This window comes from Prunus dulcis, chromosome 3, assembly GCF_902201215.1.
Source record: "Prunus dulcis chromosome 3, ALMONDv2, whole genome shotgun sequence".
Lineage (NCBI taxonomy): Eukaryota > Viridiplantae > Streptophyta > Magnoliopsida > Rosales > Rosaceae > Prunus > Prunus dulcis.
In genome coordinates this window covers 4259903-4276198 of record NC_047652.1, presented here as the reverse complement: position 1 = coordinate 4276198, position 16296 = coordinate 4259903, and the positions used below count along the sequence as shown (strand labels likewise).

Here is a 16296-nt window from a genome sequence, read left to right as displayed (position 1 = left end):
TTTTTTTTTTGTTTTTTTTGGCATATACATTTTGAGACACATGGCATTCCACGCAAATAATTAAGGATTATGTCAAATACAAGTACCATCAATCTCATTCAGGCAACATATCTAGCTAGCTTTACCAAACCCAACAAAAAAAGAAAAAAAAAGAAAAAAAAAAGTATAGCTAGGTCAAAAGAAAGGGGGGAGGGGTGTTAAAAAAAAAAAACCTAACTTTGTAGTGCTTTTTAATCTTTCACAATTAGCATGTGCATTAGTGAGAAAGCAAGTGCTACATTGGCAGCTAATTTACTTTGAGTGGCAAAAATAATTATTGGGAAGCAAACTTGGGGCAACTGGAAAAGTTGTCGTACGCATTGCTTTTTTTCCCTTTTGCTTCAGAATTATTATTGTTCATGCTTGAAGAGGCTTTATAGGTCATATGCTTTGCTTTTTGGCCACTTAGAATGAGAGTTGTTTTGTTTTGCATCCAAAGCCATAACTTTTGTTGCCCTAAATATATGTTGCTCATCCACAGAATTAAATTAGGAGAATTCTATTGGTATTGGGCACCAAAAGTCTAGCTGTTGGGGTTTGAGGTGGCAATTCCTAACTCAATACCTCTGACCTCAATAATTCTGCACACTATTAATTTGATTATCCAAACCAAGCTCCAGCAGAATGTACGATATGTACAGCTCAAAAATGGTATTGGATAGGATGAGTGTATTATGGATAAGTAATCCAACAATTTAAATATAAATATATATATATATACAGTTCTTCTCCTATGCAGACGTTATTATCATACAGATGTCATTGTAAATAAGAAGGGGTAGTAGAAAATACATGGTTTCTGCGTGTGCAGGATAATAACGTCCGAACAGTTTGCTTATTATGGAATATTAACCTGTTTTTTTATTTTATTTACCGGAATAAGAATGTCCGAACATCTGTATAAGAGAAAATTTGTATTATATCAAATAATAAAGGGGTTTAAATCAATCCCCCTGTGTCTTTCTTATTAAGGAAAAGTGGCCTAGCTAGACAGAGATTATTCTAGTGCAACTTTATTATATGCCTTCATATCATACGATCTAAAATTTCCTTTAAATGACTTCTCAGCAAATAGGAGCACGATCTCCAGCACTGACAAATTAAAATATGGCCATTCAATTCAATTAGATAAATACCTAAAAAGAATAGATTTGGACATGTAGAATCTGGATTAAGAGAATAAAATATACCGCTATTGGATAAAATGTGAATCAACATCATGAGACTTATCAACATAACCTTATTGTTTCAGATATATGCTTACCTTTCAAAGGGGTGCAACATGGATGAGTTCGACATGAACTCAACTCAAAATTTGAATGGGCTAAGTGAGTTAGAGTAAGCATGCACTAGCTATAAGCATGGTTTGATAGATTAGCATTCAACCCATACTTGATCAATCGAAACCTTATAACCGTAACTTGTAGATATATACATAAGACTGTATACATATTCCATTTTAAAAAATAATATCAAATGTCAAATAATGGATATTTAAGTTGAGAAATATTAAATAATAGTTGATCTCATACTCGTTTATTCTCTCATCAATACGTGACTTTTCCGATTCATGACACTTCTCTCATTTCAAGTAAACATGTCTGATTCAAACTCCTCATTTGGTTGCTCGCATTGGATTGGAGTTGAGTCCAAGCGAGTCCTTATGAGTCACAACCTTCTAGATGAGACTTGTAAACTAAACAAGAGAAAAATTAAACAATAGCTTGAGGCCTACAAACTCCGAGTAAATCTTCAATAAGAAACTAAACATTTATAAGTTTATTACACAACGGTTAGCATATTAGTCTAATTAATTGAAACTGTCCAATCTAGACCAATCCACCAACGGGGCATTTCAGGTTATTTTTGGCAAATTAAACATATGGACTGAACTGTTAAGTTGAGCCCAACCCAATCATTCTAGGCAACTTGAGCTCAATCTGGTTTAACAAGTTGGGCTTCAGTTGACTTCATTGGTACTTGATCAATTGACCTTGGGCTCAAACCCAAATTGGGTATATGTCTACTTGAGCTTCGACTAGACGTCCTAACCTGCCAACCACCCAACTTGCTCTACTCCCACCCAAAAAGTTATATCATTCTGAATTCAAAATTCACAAACACATAGCCATACATGCTTCACCAATCAGGCTTCAATTTGTTTTAGGTAAACTACTTTTTTTGAGGAGGTTAGAATGAGGGTCATAGTGAGGGGTTTTTTTAAATAGCTATCCGATTCAGTTTTGAGTTATTATTTGACAGTTTGGACTAAATTCTCATTGTAGCCCTGAACATAGCTCCTTATTACATAAGCTCCCGCTTTTTCTTTGGTCACAGCTGCTAAAAAAATAAAAAATGAAGATGGTGTCTTGGCATTAGCCAAATATTGACCTTCAACCTACAAAAAAGGGTTCAAGTCCAAAGGCATCATAATGTCTCATAGACCAAGAAAAAGCGTTATTGGGCCACTGATAATAAGGAACCGTACCAAATGGCTAAAGAATTGTAAAAAAATGAAATCGCCCACCGTGGGGCTCGAACCCACGACCACAAGGTTAAGAGCCTTGCGCTCTACCAACTGAGCTAGACGGGCTCGTTGTTTGTAACTCCACTTTCTCAGTACTAATCTGCTATCCCGCTCTATACCAAAGGCCAAACCAAGCAATTAGATTAATCATTCAATCATTGGAATTCAAGATTTCCAAGAATTAAAAAACAAGCCAATTAGAACAATCATACATCTTTCTCAACGTGTCATGTCTTTGAAAAAAAATTTGACGTTCGTTACAGATAATAACCATTACAAATTGAGGTTGCTTATAATTATACTAACACAACTTTTCTATCATAAAAGACTATCATTCTCATGAGATTTTTTCCACATATAATTTTTTAAAAACCTATAAGAAATACTATTGTGCCGAAATATACCTGAATTTTACAATCATTATGATTCGTTTTTGTTTGTGATTACTATGATTCTTATGCACACACATTCTCTCCTATTTTTCAAAATAACCTCAATTAGTTTGATTGTAAAAAGAATCTTCGATAGACATTGCAATATGGTCTTTTGACAGTCGGTGAGATAAATTCATTTTGAATTTTGTGAGAAGTGGTTCTAAATCTCAACCCGTGGACAAATTGTGCTCCAATTCAACTACTATTATTTTTTGCTTTTATGAAACTGACTTTTCTTAGAAGCAATTTTTTTTTTTTTGGGGTTAGAAGAATTTTGTTAGAAGCATTTGAAAATTGAAATTGAGATATAAAAAATCGTAACGTTTTCCACAAAATGATCATGACTTCAATCAGTCAACGATGAATCTATGAAAGTTCCAACTTTCCAATTATTTGCAGGCACCGCGAGGTGGCTAGGGCAGTTTGGGAAGTTCAGAATTCCATCAAGCCCTTTTTCGTCTTTGCACAAAATTGTTTTTCAGCCCCCTGAATAAACAAAATAAAAAACCTAAATCCCACCGTGAATTACCCCTCCTCATCAACGTCCCCAATTCACCGACATGAAAAAAATAAAGTAAAATAACTTTCCCAAATTTCACTTTATTTCCTTTATTTTTCGAATAAAACATTTAATTATAAATTAATACCTTTCAATGCCTTCGTCTTCGCTCTTTCTCTCTCTCTGAAACTAGTCGAAGCCCTCCCTCTGAGTCTTTCTGATCTCTTCCAAACCCTAGTTTCTCTTCAAGATCACAGGCTCAGCGATTCGCGAATTGCCGATTGAACCCCAAGACTCCACATTCTTTCGAAGCATTACTTAGCCAATAGTCGAGGCCTTGAACGGCGGCGCGAAGAAGACGGAGCATGAGAATCGGACGATGAACGATGCCGGTACCTCGTGGCGGAGTGCGCAGGGGACGAGGAGCAGCAGGAGCAGCAGCTAAGAAGCAGAAAAAGGAGAAGATTCCGAGTCCGATCGACGCTGGAGAGGCGATAGCGACGAGAACAAGGCGGAGGCGAGCGGCGGCTGCGGCGGCAGAAGCAGTGCCGAGTAATCCGAATAACAGGAACGAGACTAATAAGGCGAAAGAAGAGGAGCACAAACGAGAGGAGGTGGTGGTGGTGGGTGATGAGCAAAACGTAGTCGTTGAGGAGGAGGAGGAGGAGGAGGAGAAGGAAGTGGAAGAGAAGAAAATGGATGAGTATAGTGGCGGAGGCGGGGCCGGCGGCGCTCCGAGTAATGATAAGGCAAATGCTGGTGAAGACGAAGGAAGCACAACTCCGCTTCCTGAGAAGGTTTTATTTTTATTATTGTTTACATTACTTTTTATATTTGTAACGAAAGGATTTGGTCTTTACCGAATCCTATCGAAGATGAATGCCGTTTGGTGGTCATCCTGCATAATTCGGGTGCATTTATAGTATGTTGCGGGAAGTGGGATTGTGGGGCATTGGGGTTTGTTACTGTGGTTGAGTGAACATGTTTGTTTTTGTTTGATTTAGCTTTGAGGTTTCGTAAGCAGTGTGTATACTTGGATCAGAATCCGCTCTCCATTTTATGAAATGGAGAGGTCTGGTTGGTAGATCATGGCCATTCATTTAGTATGGTTCTGGGAACAAGTGTTTTGGTAGATAGGCTATGTGGTGTTCTATATGTTGACATTATTGATCATAATGTTTGACGACTTATCCCTAATTTGTACTGCATTTTGGTGTTTTGCCTGATTGCTCGCTTCCTTTAAATGGGTAAGAATTGAAACCTGAACTTTACCTCCTGTAACCCCTTTTGGAAACTTTGGTTGACTCTGAGAGGGTGTCTGGGCACCTTTTTCTAGATCACGTTAGCACAATTAAGTAGTGAAAACAAATTAAGTTACTGGTTGAAGTTGGAGTGCAGTTATGGAGGTATTTTGTGAACTAGAAGTGTACTGCATGAGCTATTTCTTAGAATCACATAATGTATTGATGGATACTGTATAAGCAGCATAGTGTTTCTGTGTACTGACTTACATTTTTTATGATCACCATGCTGTAGTCCTTGTGTCCTGTTAGTTATAGGTATATCCCATTATATATTCTTGAATAATAATAATTGTTTTAATTATTACTAATAATAACGAGCAGTAGTTGTATCTAAAACTCTGAGAATTGCACCACTATGCTTAGTCTAACAAGTGCTGCCTCTAGAGACAACGTCCATAGTTGTTTTTTCTTTTACTTTGAATCGCTTGACATAAATTGTTGTCTTTATGCTAATTCCTAGGTTTGTTGCTGCAGGTTCATGTTGGTGGTTCCCCTGTTTACAAAGTAGAACGAAAGCTGGGTAAGGGTGGCTTCGGACAAGTTTTTGTTGGTCGACGTGTTTTGAATACAAATGAGAGAACCGGCCCAGGAGCTGTAGAGGTACAACAATTTGTTAAATTTGACTGTTGAGTTTTATTCTCTCTTTGTCTTTACCTTTTACTTTCTTTTGTCTCTCACTTACCTACACATTATTTTCCTTGGTATCTTAGGTAGCCTTAAAATTCGAGCATAGAAATAGTAAAGGGTGTAACTATGGACCACCAGCTGAGTGGCTAGTATACAAGTAAGCATGCCTCTATCTCTCTTGTTTTGGTATTGTTTTTAAATTTTATTTGTGTATCCATAATTTACTTTGTGTTGCTTGTACAGCACTCTTGGTGGCAGCCATGGTGTGCCGCGAGTACACTTTAAAGGCCAGCAAGGCGACTATTATATCATGGTAAGCAGTCTTTTTTTGGCTTACTTGTTTTGAGTCTTGTTAGCCATACTATAATGTTTTGGGAGTCATATGATATACTAGTTCATGAATAGCTTTTTGATTTTGACTGAAAACTTTTATGCTGCAGGTTATGGATATGTTGGGGCCAAGCTTGTGGGATGTTTGGAATAATAACTCTCATACGTAAGTTTCAGTTACAAAATTGACTCCTAATTTAGTAAATAGTTTAATTATTATCTTACGGATTTCATGAATTTTCAGTTTCATAATTTAGTTGTCTTCTGAATTTTAGAATGACCACTGAAATGGTTGCATGCATTGCCATTGAAGCAATATCAATATTGGAGAAGATGCATTTTCGAGGGTAAGATTTTTTTGTTACAAATCAATGCACATTTGTTATCATTGTGGTTGTTTATCTCTCTCTCTCTCTCTCTCTCTCTCTCTCTCTCTCTCTCTCTCTCTCTCTCTCTCTCTCTCTCTCGCCTTCCTTTCCCTCTCATATCATTTCACTTTGGTGCTTTGGTCTGGAACATTATTATATCCAGAAAAAACCTTTCGGCTATGTGATCGATTTCTTTAGAGAAGTTTATATGTGGGAAGTATTAATGCGAAAGAATAAGTATGCCTATGATTCTTCTGTCTGATAGCTTGATATCATATTTAGGCGTTTCAACAATACGAGAGCACATGGCGTGCACAATTTACTCTTTTCCTCTACATCATACAATTTTGTTGTTTAGTTTATTAAGACATTAGGAAGCTAGTTATATAGAAAGCTTGTATGGACAATATGGTCTGTTTGGAGTTTTGATTTAGAAATTGTTTGGGACAGTTGAAGTAGTTTTGGGGGATAGTCACTGTATTTGTGTTTTGGCTATCTTATTAAATTGAATGTGTTTAGGATTAGTTCTTCAGATGTTTTTGCAGTTTGTTGAAAGCCATATTGAAAATTATTTTTAAGCTATGGTACCACATCTATTTTCAGGTATGTACATGGGGATGTAAAGCCTGAGAATTTTCTGCTTGGTCCACCTGGGACTTCTGACGAGAAAAAGTTGTTTTTAGTTGATCTTGGACTAGGTATTTTGTGAATCTCGGTTTCCTTAATGTTAAGTAGTATAGTGGTTCTCAGTAAGTTATCATATTATAACTTGTTTTGGGTTTATCAGCAACTAGATGGAGAGAAACTACAACTGGTCGGCATGTAGAATATGACCAGAGGCCAGATGTTTTCAGGTATAAGCATGGTTTCCTATGTAGTCTTCTTGGTTAGTTTGAATGCTGCTTTCTTTTTGCCTTCCTCTTCTTTATGCTCCCTTGTTCAAGCTTTCTGCTACTTAGTTCTTTAGTTTTTTGGTCCGACAGAGGAACAGTGCGTTATGCCAGCGTGCATGCTCATTTAGGGAGAACGGGTAGTAGGAGAGATGATCTCGAGTCTCTAGCTTACACCCTTGTATTCCTTCTTCGCGGTCGTCTGCCTTGGCAAGGATACCAGGTTTGCCCTTTCTTTCTTTGCTTAAATAAAAATTTCTGTCTTGCCTACCTTGCTTTTATTTTACTTTTAGCATGGTGGTTCTTTCAGGGAGAGAATAAAGGGTTTCTTGTTTGCAAGAAGAAGATGGCAACATCTCCAGAGATATTGTGTTCCTTCTCTCCACAGCCTTTTAGACAGTTTGTGGAATATGTGGTGAACTTGAAGTTTGATGAAGAACCTAATTATGCAAAATATATATCACTCTTTGATGGGATTGTTGGTCCAAATCCTGATATCAGGCCAATAAACACAGAGGGTGCACAGAAGGTATGTATCATCTTCTCTCCTTTTGTTGATGATACTTACCCTTGAGCAGTAGTTTATGTACTTATATTTTTAGAAGAAGGATTGTGCATCTAATATATGCTCCATGTATTGTGAAGCTTATTAATCTGGTTGGTCATAAGAGAGGAAGATTGACAATGGAGGAAGATGATGAACAACCAAAGAAGAGGATTCGAATGGGTATGCCAGCAACACAATGGATTAGTGTCTATAATGCTCGCAGACCAATGAAGCAAAGGTATTTGTATGACCCAAGCAGTGAATCATTTACTTATTTGGTGATGGTTTTGGGGACTTCTATTCTTGATAATATAATAGATATACCCTGTGTATCTTGCTTTCTATTTTTATAGTTAAATTGTTGTCTTCTTGTCGTCATATTGTTTAAACTGTTTCTTCTCATGTTTCTATAGGTATCACTATAATGTGGCTGATACAAGGCTTGCTCAGCATATCGAGAAGGGGAACGAGGATGGGTTATATATTAGTAGTGTGGCCTCTTCTCAAGATTTGTGGGCCTTAATTATGGATGCAGGCACTGATTTCACTTCCCAAGTTTACGAACTCTCACCATGTTCTCTTCACAAGGTACATGCATATGCTTTTTAATCAACCTGAAGTGATTGTCTTCGTTGGCATACTGACTTTGTTTTTACGAGAGTTTGTATGTTCACTTTGTTATTTTATTGCTAACTTTTAATAAACTGTTTGCATGTAACATTCCTTACATTCAAATTGTAATGTGTCATGAATTTTTTGGATGTGTTTGAAGGAATGGATAATGGAGCAGTGGGAGAATAACTATTACATCAGTGCGATAGCTGGAGCTACTAATGGGAGTTCATTAGTAGTAATGTCCAAGGGTTAGTATAGTGTTTTGGGGTTTTCATGGACATTTAAACTGGAAAGGGTGTGTTTTCTTTTTGATTTTTTGAATTCTTTTATTTATTACTGATGTCAATTGTTCGGTCCAGGTACACCATTTACTCAGCAGTCGTACAAAGTAAGCGATACATTTCCTTTCAAGTGGATTAACAAAAAGTGGAGGGAGGGCTTTTATGTTACTGCAATGGCCACTTCAGGAAGTAGATGGGCAGTTGTTATGTCTCGTGGTGCAGGTTATTCGGAGCAGGTAATCTTGGATGAAAAAGCACATTTCTTTCTCTGACTTGTCTTTCCAATTGCCTATGGTGGTTAGCACTTTTGATTTTATAGTAGGTAGTGAGTAATTGGAGAAACAATTTGGCCTAGTGAATTAGTGAACTGTACAGAACTATTTATTTAACAGGGCAGACCATATTTTGTTTTTCAGGTTGTTGAACTAGATTTCCTTTATCCCAGCGAAGGTATTCATCGGCGGTGGGACTCTGGATATCGTATAACAGCAACTGCAGCAACGTGGGATCAGGCTGCATTTGTTCTAAGTGTGCCAAGGAGGAAGCCTCAAGACGAAACACAAGAGACTCTTCGTACTTCTACTTTTCCTAGTACGCATGTCAAGGTAACATATATTTATCATTTTGTTTTGTCAAGGACCTTTTCATTTTTGTCTTTCAATATGTTGGCGTAAGAGTAACTCAAATCCGGGTATTACAGGAGAAGTGGGCGAAGAATCTCTATATTGCATCTATGTGTTATGGACGAACAGTTTCTTAAGCTGCTGAGAATTGTTTGGATGTTCCATACACCATCCGGTATTGCTCTGATAACTCTTCCGATTCTCTCTCTCGACTGGGGTGTCGTAACACCCACCATTGACAAAATTTTGATGACTTGAAGATGCTCTAGTTAATTGTAATTATAGAAACTTTTAGCGGAAACCTATTGGTCGTCTCTGTGTGGGAACTGTCACTTGATGTCAATGATAAATTAAAAGCTTATTTTCTTGCAAAAAAGGAGCATATTGCCTATTTTCTACTCCAAGGACCTTCACGTCAGAAATATTCGTGTATGCTTTAACCACAACTTGAACGAACCAATCTGGCATCCTTGTCAAACGATCACTTACCTACAAGTTTGGAATATTGTGATCTGCTTTGGCACGTGACTAGTTTTGGGAGCGAAATTGAAACTTGGGAGTATTTATATGTAATATATATAATCACTTGAACTGCAAGGTTTTTGATGAGGAACAAAACAAGAAGAAACAATAACAGAACAAAGCCCCGAGTCTCACCGAGGCCATAACGAAGAAACAATATAAACTTGTTGCTCTACAAAACAAAACAAACGGGCTTTGAAACTTTTTTTTTCCCGAATATATTAACATCTACAAAACAAGAAAGAAGAGAAATAAATGAACTCAATACTAAGATTGAATGAAACATCAATTAAGACAATGTTCTAGTAAATTATTCAAAATGAAATATCCTTTTTAAGGTAATCACACAAAGAAGCTGCTGCACCCTCGCCCCTCTTTAAAACTCTAGCTTTAGGTTTGAAGAAGTTGGTCAATTTCTTCTTTTACTGTCGGAAGCAGTTGGTCAATTTCAAACAAGAAAAGCTACTCTTACCGAAAGGCGTCTGGCCAAAATTGAAAGCTGCTCTTTAGGCCTCTATATGGATTTGGGCTGAGTTGGGGGTCGGCGATTGCAAATTGATTTGATTTACAGAGGAAAGAAAGCAGGAAAGAGTGTAGAAATGACAAACAAAATTGCAAGCCAGATATGGAGGGGATGGCGAGAGAAAGAGTACATTTCATGAACATGAACATGCAGTCACACTGTCTGATTCAGAATGCAATGGAGGGGGAAGGCCTCTCTATAGGGCCGGGAGTATTGGGCTTTCTATCATACATGCACTGGGTGTTTTGGGAGGATTCCATTGCAAAAGAAGATTCAGCTCAGGTTGCTAGGCCCTTGAAGCAGAACATACATTTGAACATTTCTAATCGTTTTTTTTTATAAGAATTTTGGGATGAGTTCCCAAATGATCACAACTCTCATCTGTTAGCTATAACAAAATGAAAAGCCAACTAGCTTTTTGGTAGCTAATTCTGATGTCAAGTAAAATTGAACTCTCAAAAAATTTATAAACATCTCCGGTGCTACATTTCAATAAAGAAAAGAGAATTTCATGTCTTTATTTCTAAATAGGTCATGTTGCTGGGTATTAGTAACAGCTGAAGTGATTTGTGCAGGCCTGATACATAACCTCCTCAGCTGAATTTCTTCCTGGTATATTAGTACATCAATCCAGATCAGGCAACATTAGAGAGATATAATGAAGTTGAACAAAAACATGCGCACACAGAGAGATTTACCTCGGTGTTATCATGGTCAAATCGAACAACAAAGATGCACTTGCAGCCTGTTACGTCGTGTAGCCCCCTTTGGATATCCACAACATGGGCATCACAGTAGACAGCTTGATGTTCCCTTTCCTGTAAATGAGGTATTACGTCCGAAAGATAAGACAGTACATATATCTTCGGAGAGGTTTGCCTTATCAAAAGTATGCCTTCTGCAATATTTTGAACTCCTATATCTTCTGTCAAATGTTAATTTATAGAGGTTCCCATTTGTCTGGACCCCTATACTCATGATGACAGCTTATGCGACAGATTGCAAAGAAATAAAGTAAAAGATTACCTGGAAGCTTAGCACTAGGTCTCCAACCTTCACCTTATGACACTCAGAGGCTTCTAAAGGAATAGACCGCTCACGCACTGCTCTTGTCACATTCACCCACTCATCATCCTCCCTACCGAAGCCAGAATATCGCACCCGAACTTCCTGTCACATAGAACAACATTGAACTCCTTTTCATACATCGGACAAACATAGTAAAATCTCTCATCAGGCTGAGACAACATTTGCAAGAATTTCGAATCTAGTCTTTGAAAAATTAATGCCTGGTTGAAAATGAAAATTATCATGACTGTGAATGATGCAAATAAAGCACAGAGAACAAGACATAATGGAATATTTTACTGCTTTATTCTCAAGGAACTCTAATTAGAAAAGAGACCTAAGCTAAGAACTATGTTTACACCCAAATGGAGAAGAACAATAACGATGAGGACGAATCTTACAAGTTCTCCTGAATTAACAACTCTGTACGAGAGGAATGAAGCAACATCATACCTGGAAACCAAAGAAATGTTAAGCTATGACTTTAGTGCAATTTGAATTGAAATGATAATAAACAATGTACAAATTTTCACATTGAATTTCTATTTTTTCTGCAATTATTTAATTCCCAAAACATCTTGAGTTAATTTATAGTGACAAAATATATTAGAGAATAAAGGAGTTTCCATACTTTAATCCACGAAAATAAACTATTCGAAATGCAAAAAACATAACTACTTTGGCTGATTTCCTAACAAGTAAATTAGGTCAGTTCATTTTTCTTCCAGTTCAAGCATAATCAGGTTTGGCAATTTTATTCTGAACCTGAGGTTGATTGCACTGCATTAGAACTACAATCACAAGTTATGGATCTGTCTGTCGTTTATAATTTACCTTTCCCCCCAGAAAAATGGTCCAGGAGAGCTAATGCAAAACAGAAAAGATTTGCGTAATGTATATTAAATGAAGCCATTGCTTTATATGCTAAACTTACTTTTATAATAAACAGGGAATATACTCATGCCACATACCAACGAAGAATTGTTTCAAATGAAACATTAAAAATCAAATATAATTTTCAAATACTTAATATGCAGAAACACATATATTGTACTTAAGAAAAGAAGTTTTTTCCCCTGAATAGATGAATTCTTACCATGCATCGTCTTTTGCTGATCGTGCTTCAAATGCCAACTCATGGAGTTCTGTGCTCCATTTACCTGAGTTAAAGTTATCAAGTAAATTTTTCAGAAAATTAGTAATTGAACTCAGAGATAGATGGAAGATTCCCAATTCCACCAACATGCATGATTAAAATTTTGAGATTACGTGTTAAGCAATAAGTTCCTGTATCACAACTGTAAAATTCAAAATTTATCATCACATAAGGACAGCATAAGCATTCTATACAACAGACAGACATGCCAAATAAATGTTGCAGAAGCACCTGCCCGTGAAAACTATGTGAGATGGTTGCCATCTAAAGAAGATAGCAGCAATAATGAGCCCAAAAGCCTCGAAAAGTGACTTAAAATTTACAGCTGCACTATAGGCAAGAGAGATAATAAGACATGGAGACACAGAGCAAAAAAAGTTTTACACTAAGGTAAAAATATAGTGCATACAACTAATTAATATAAGCCAAAACAGATGTAAATTTGACCACAGATATTATCATGCTAGCAGAATCCAAGCCAATCAAGAAAGAAAGTACAGCCCCTATCAGACCAAAAGTATAGTAACTGGGTTATGGAATGGAATTTATTGCACTTCAAAAACAGTATATAATTGTGCTTCTGAGGACCCATCATAAGGGAATGTATGATTTCTGGTCCAGAAATAACATCATGTACACACGGCCAAGGATATTGCTACACGGCCAGTGGTTAAAGCTTTATGGATGTTATTAATACTGTTAGCACCAGAAATTGATAAATTAGGCCATGGACATCAAGAATGATGAAGCTTTTCCCTTCTCTGCCAAGGTAGCACCAACATGCTACAATGGTTTTTGAAAGGATCCAAGCTGATGCATTCTAATCTGGAATGTAAAGAAATTAACAGTAATTTGTATCATTAAATTTTATTTATATAAATTTGATGCTAGCATAGAAATAATTCTGACTACATGATAAAATTAAAATTTTCATCACAGGGAAAAATCATTGAGTAAAATACATTCATGACAATCTTTTCTACAACTTCATCCATACTGACAAAAAGGATGACCTTTTGGCTTCTGAGAGTTTTCAGTTGCATTGCTTGAAACATTTGAATCTGAAAGATCAACAAATAACTCGAGCGCAGTAGGTGAGGAATTGCTATTAGCTTGCAACTCTTTTTGTTTGTTCTGGAACCAACTTTGAACCTATAACAAAATAAGAACATGATAGCATTACAACAAGCTCCATATGAAATATAAACAATAAGATTTAGATGCAAGAGGGGAAAAGGAAAATTAAAATAAAAACCTGTTCCCAAGTTATATCAGGTTTTCCAGCACGGATTGGAGTGCAACTGAAAAGACAGAGCAAAGCAAAAAACTTAATAAAAGAAACCCTGTTGTGTTGAAGTATGCAATGAATATTTAACTCAAAGAAGTTATTCTTTTCGTTTTTTCCTTTGAGAAGCAAATATAACAAATCTGCCTACCTAATTAAGGCTATAGAATACTATTTAGCATTACTGAATTCACCTGAAACTCGTTGCAAGATCTTGGAAAAACTCCTGACTAAGCGACTGTTGTCCTGCGTGCTTAATTAAATTTTCCATTTCCATAATCTGTCAAGGTGCAAAATATAGTCAATATCTAATACAGAATTTCAAAAGACAATATTACAGAGTCAATGCATGGAGGCGAGCTCCCTAGACTGATTACTTCTTTGACTAATCTCTCCTGTTAAAATTCCAACCCCAAAAGTATGAAGAGTATTTCAGCCACATGCCCTTTATCCCAATTAATTGTTCATGGAAAACCATTTCTCCACAACTCACCTTGATGTAAGCTTATGTACATATATATATATATATATATATATATATATAATATATAATATTTATGTTAAGGTGACAGTGTGATATACATAACAAGCCAATCGAAAACACACAGACGTGTGAGAGAAAGCCTCAACCTTTCACATCAAATTCCATAATTCTTTTGGTCTGATTAAATTTCTAAGAATTCAGTAGTAAAAAAATGCACCTAGAAGGTGGTTAGAGTGTTATGATACAAAACTAAATTTTCCATAAGAAGCAAAAGTCCAACACCAACAATCTTCATATAGAAAATAACCAATTATAGAAAACAAAAAAAAACCCATGACGGCAGCTGAATTTATAGCAAAACTGAGGAAATTTCTGCAGATTAAGATGTGAAATCACAGAGGCAGGTAGTTGACAGTACAAATTGAAGGAAACACAAAAAGGGATCAAATTTTTTTACCTCAGAATGAGTGAATACAGATAGAGAATTCATTGGTTCTCTTTTTCTTGTACGAAAAAGTTCCATGTCCATCTCTATCGAACTGGAGATTTTAAATTCCAATATGATGTTAAATGAGAGTGAGATGAGAGTGATGCCAGTCACCTTTTTCTCTGGGTTTTTGTGTCTTAAGTCTCAACTCAACTCCCAAGGGAGGTTTTGAAAGAAGTCTGGGTTCACTGCTGCTACGATCTCTTCGGCTCTTTGATCCAGTGGCCAATTGAAAGCTGCCACAGCAACTGAAAACCTGTCTTCTGTTGTGGTTTTTTCCTTTAAAAATCTATTTGTTTCTTTAATTGGAAATTGTTTTTCTTTTCCATAACTAAACGAGAAGAGATGACGCGGCATAAGCCCACTGAGCCGAATTTTGGGCCTAAAAGCAAAATAACCAGACCCAAATCTAAAATTAAAGGGATGGACCTCAAGAAGCCCAAGGTCGTGGCACAACGAGCTCAGCCCAAGCAACAAGGCTTGACCCTGGTCACAAATTGGGCCCAAAGCTGCAGCCCAATAGTAAAAGTAAAAACTTTCTAGTCAAGGCCCGATGGTTTCGCGGCCGAGCAGACTAGTTGGCCATGAATGGACGACCCATGATGATATGAACTTTTCTATCTTCTCCCGTATCAAAAATTATGAAATATACTATAAGGATAAATCGATCCACCTTCGCCAAAACGTCTTCAATGATCCCAAGAGGATACTTTACAGATCTATCAGCAAGTTGAAGGCTTATAGACGTAGGTTTGAGCTCCCAATACGTAATTGCTGAAAAACAAAAAAAAAAACATCAGATTAACACTAGCACCTAAAACAATTAATGCTTTTTCAAAATTTAAATTACCAACACATAAAATTGTAAAATTCCTTGGATCCTTTAATTTGGCGTCAATTTCTTGAGCAACACGACATTGCAGTCTTTGGAAATCATGACTTTCTCATGCTCTGCAAACTTCCTTCTGTTAGTGCCAATGTCCTTTACAAATTTTGCGCATGAAGGAATTTTGCCACTTCTTAGAGTTCTAATGGCCTTAATTTACTCATTCCCTCTCGGATTAGCTTCAGCTTCGGTAGAGAATTTTCTTATTTCTCGCTCATTGATAACGGATACAATCTACCCATTTACATCTCTAGCTTATTAATAGAAGCTTGCAGTGTTTTTGATGTTGTTGAGTGACTTACATGAATTAATGGCCAGCTTCTTGGGGTCGGTTTGTGGCTGAACTTGTTATTAGAAAGAACGGTTAATTTGGAGATTCTAAAGACCCAAAGTAGAAATGATGAAAGCAGTACTAGGACAATGAATTCACCACTTGTAATCCGATCTAACTTCTTATTCACCCACTTATTAACTAACCAATTAATGTTGTCGCTTAATTTCCCTTTTTCATGAATTACTTATGGTATTTAGGTAACGTTTGATAGTGCTTAATTTTTTTTTTTTTTAAAAGCAGCTTTAATAAAAAAAGGGTGGTGATTTTCCCACTCCCCTTTTGTCCACTTACACTCCATTTTGTTTTTTTAATAGTTTTTACTATAACAAAAAAGGGAGTGTAAGTGGAGAAAAGAGGAGTGGGTACATACAATTTTTAACAAAGGGAGTGTAAGTGGATAAAAGAGGAGTGGGAAAATCAGCTCCCTAAAAAAATTGTCATGAGTTGGGTGTTTGGTAAACATCAGG

General features: G+C 36.5%; 2 protein-coding genes and 1 non-coding gene across 4 annotated transcripts; 1 reads left to right on the top strand and 2 right to left on the bottom strand.

The window, feature by feature from the left end:
- Positions 1 to 2559: 2559 nt before the first annotated feature.
- Positions 2560 to 2632, bottom strand: TRNAK-CUU. Its single transcript has one exon. It is a non-coding gene; the product is annotated as a tRNA-Lys (tRNA).
- A 1006-nt stretch (positions 2633 to 3638) lies between these two features.
- On the top strand, positions 3639 to 9482 carry LOC117622482 (casein kinase 1-like protein HD16). The gene is made up of 16 exons (XM_034353158.1): positions 3639 to 4296; positions 5278 to 5403; positions 5514 to 5587; positions 5674 to 5743; positions 5871 to 5926; positions 6036 to 6107; positions 6732 to 6826; positions 6916 to 6982; positions 7112 to 7241; positions 7329 to 7547; positions 7664 to 7803; positions 7979 to 8153; positions 8338 to 8428; positions 8540 to 8697; positions 8878 to 9066; positions 9162 to 9482. Exons 1-16 carry the CDS (start codon positions 3886 to 3888, stop codon positions 9219 to 9221), a joined length of 2133 nt encoding a protein of 710 aa, XP_034209049.1. The 5' UTR covers positions 3639 to 3885; the 3' UTR covers positions 9222 to 9482.
- Positions 9483 to 10436: 954 nt separating this feature from the next.
- On the bottom strand, positions 10437 to 14877 carry LOC117623485 (protein SAWADEE HOMEODOMAIN HOMOLOG 1-like). 2 transcript variants are annotated; one of them, XM_034354479.1, is made up of 9 exons: positions 14580 to 14877; positions 13833 to 13918; positions 13609 to 13654; positions 13367 to 13505; positions 12294 to 12357; positions 11599 to 11650; positions 11156 to 11299; positions 10828 to 10947; positions 10437 to 10738 (listed from the first exon to the last, which is right to left on the bottom strand). In XM_034354479.1, the coding sequence occupies exons 1-9, from the start codon at positions 14649 to 14651 to the stop codon at positions 10619 to 10621; spliced, it is 843 nt and encodes a 280-aa protein (XP_034210370.1). In that variant the 5' UTR covers positions 14652 to 14877; the 3' UTR covers positions 10437 to 10618. The 2 variants fall into 2 exon arrangements, with proteins under 2 accessions (XP_034210370.1, XP_034210371.1); XM_034354480.1 differs by having other exon boundaries at positions 14724 to 14871.
- Positions 14878 to 16296: the final 1419 nt, after the last annotated feature.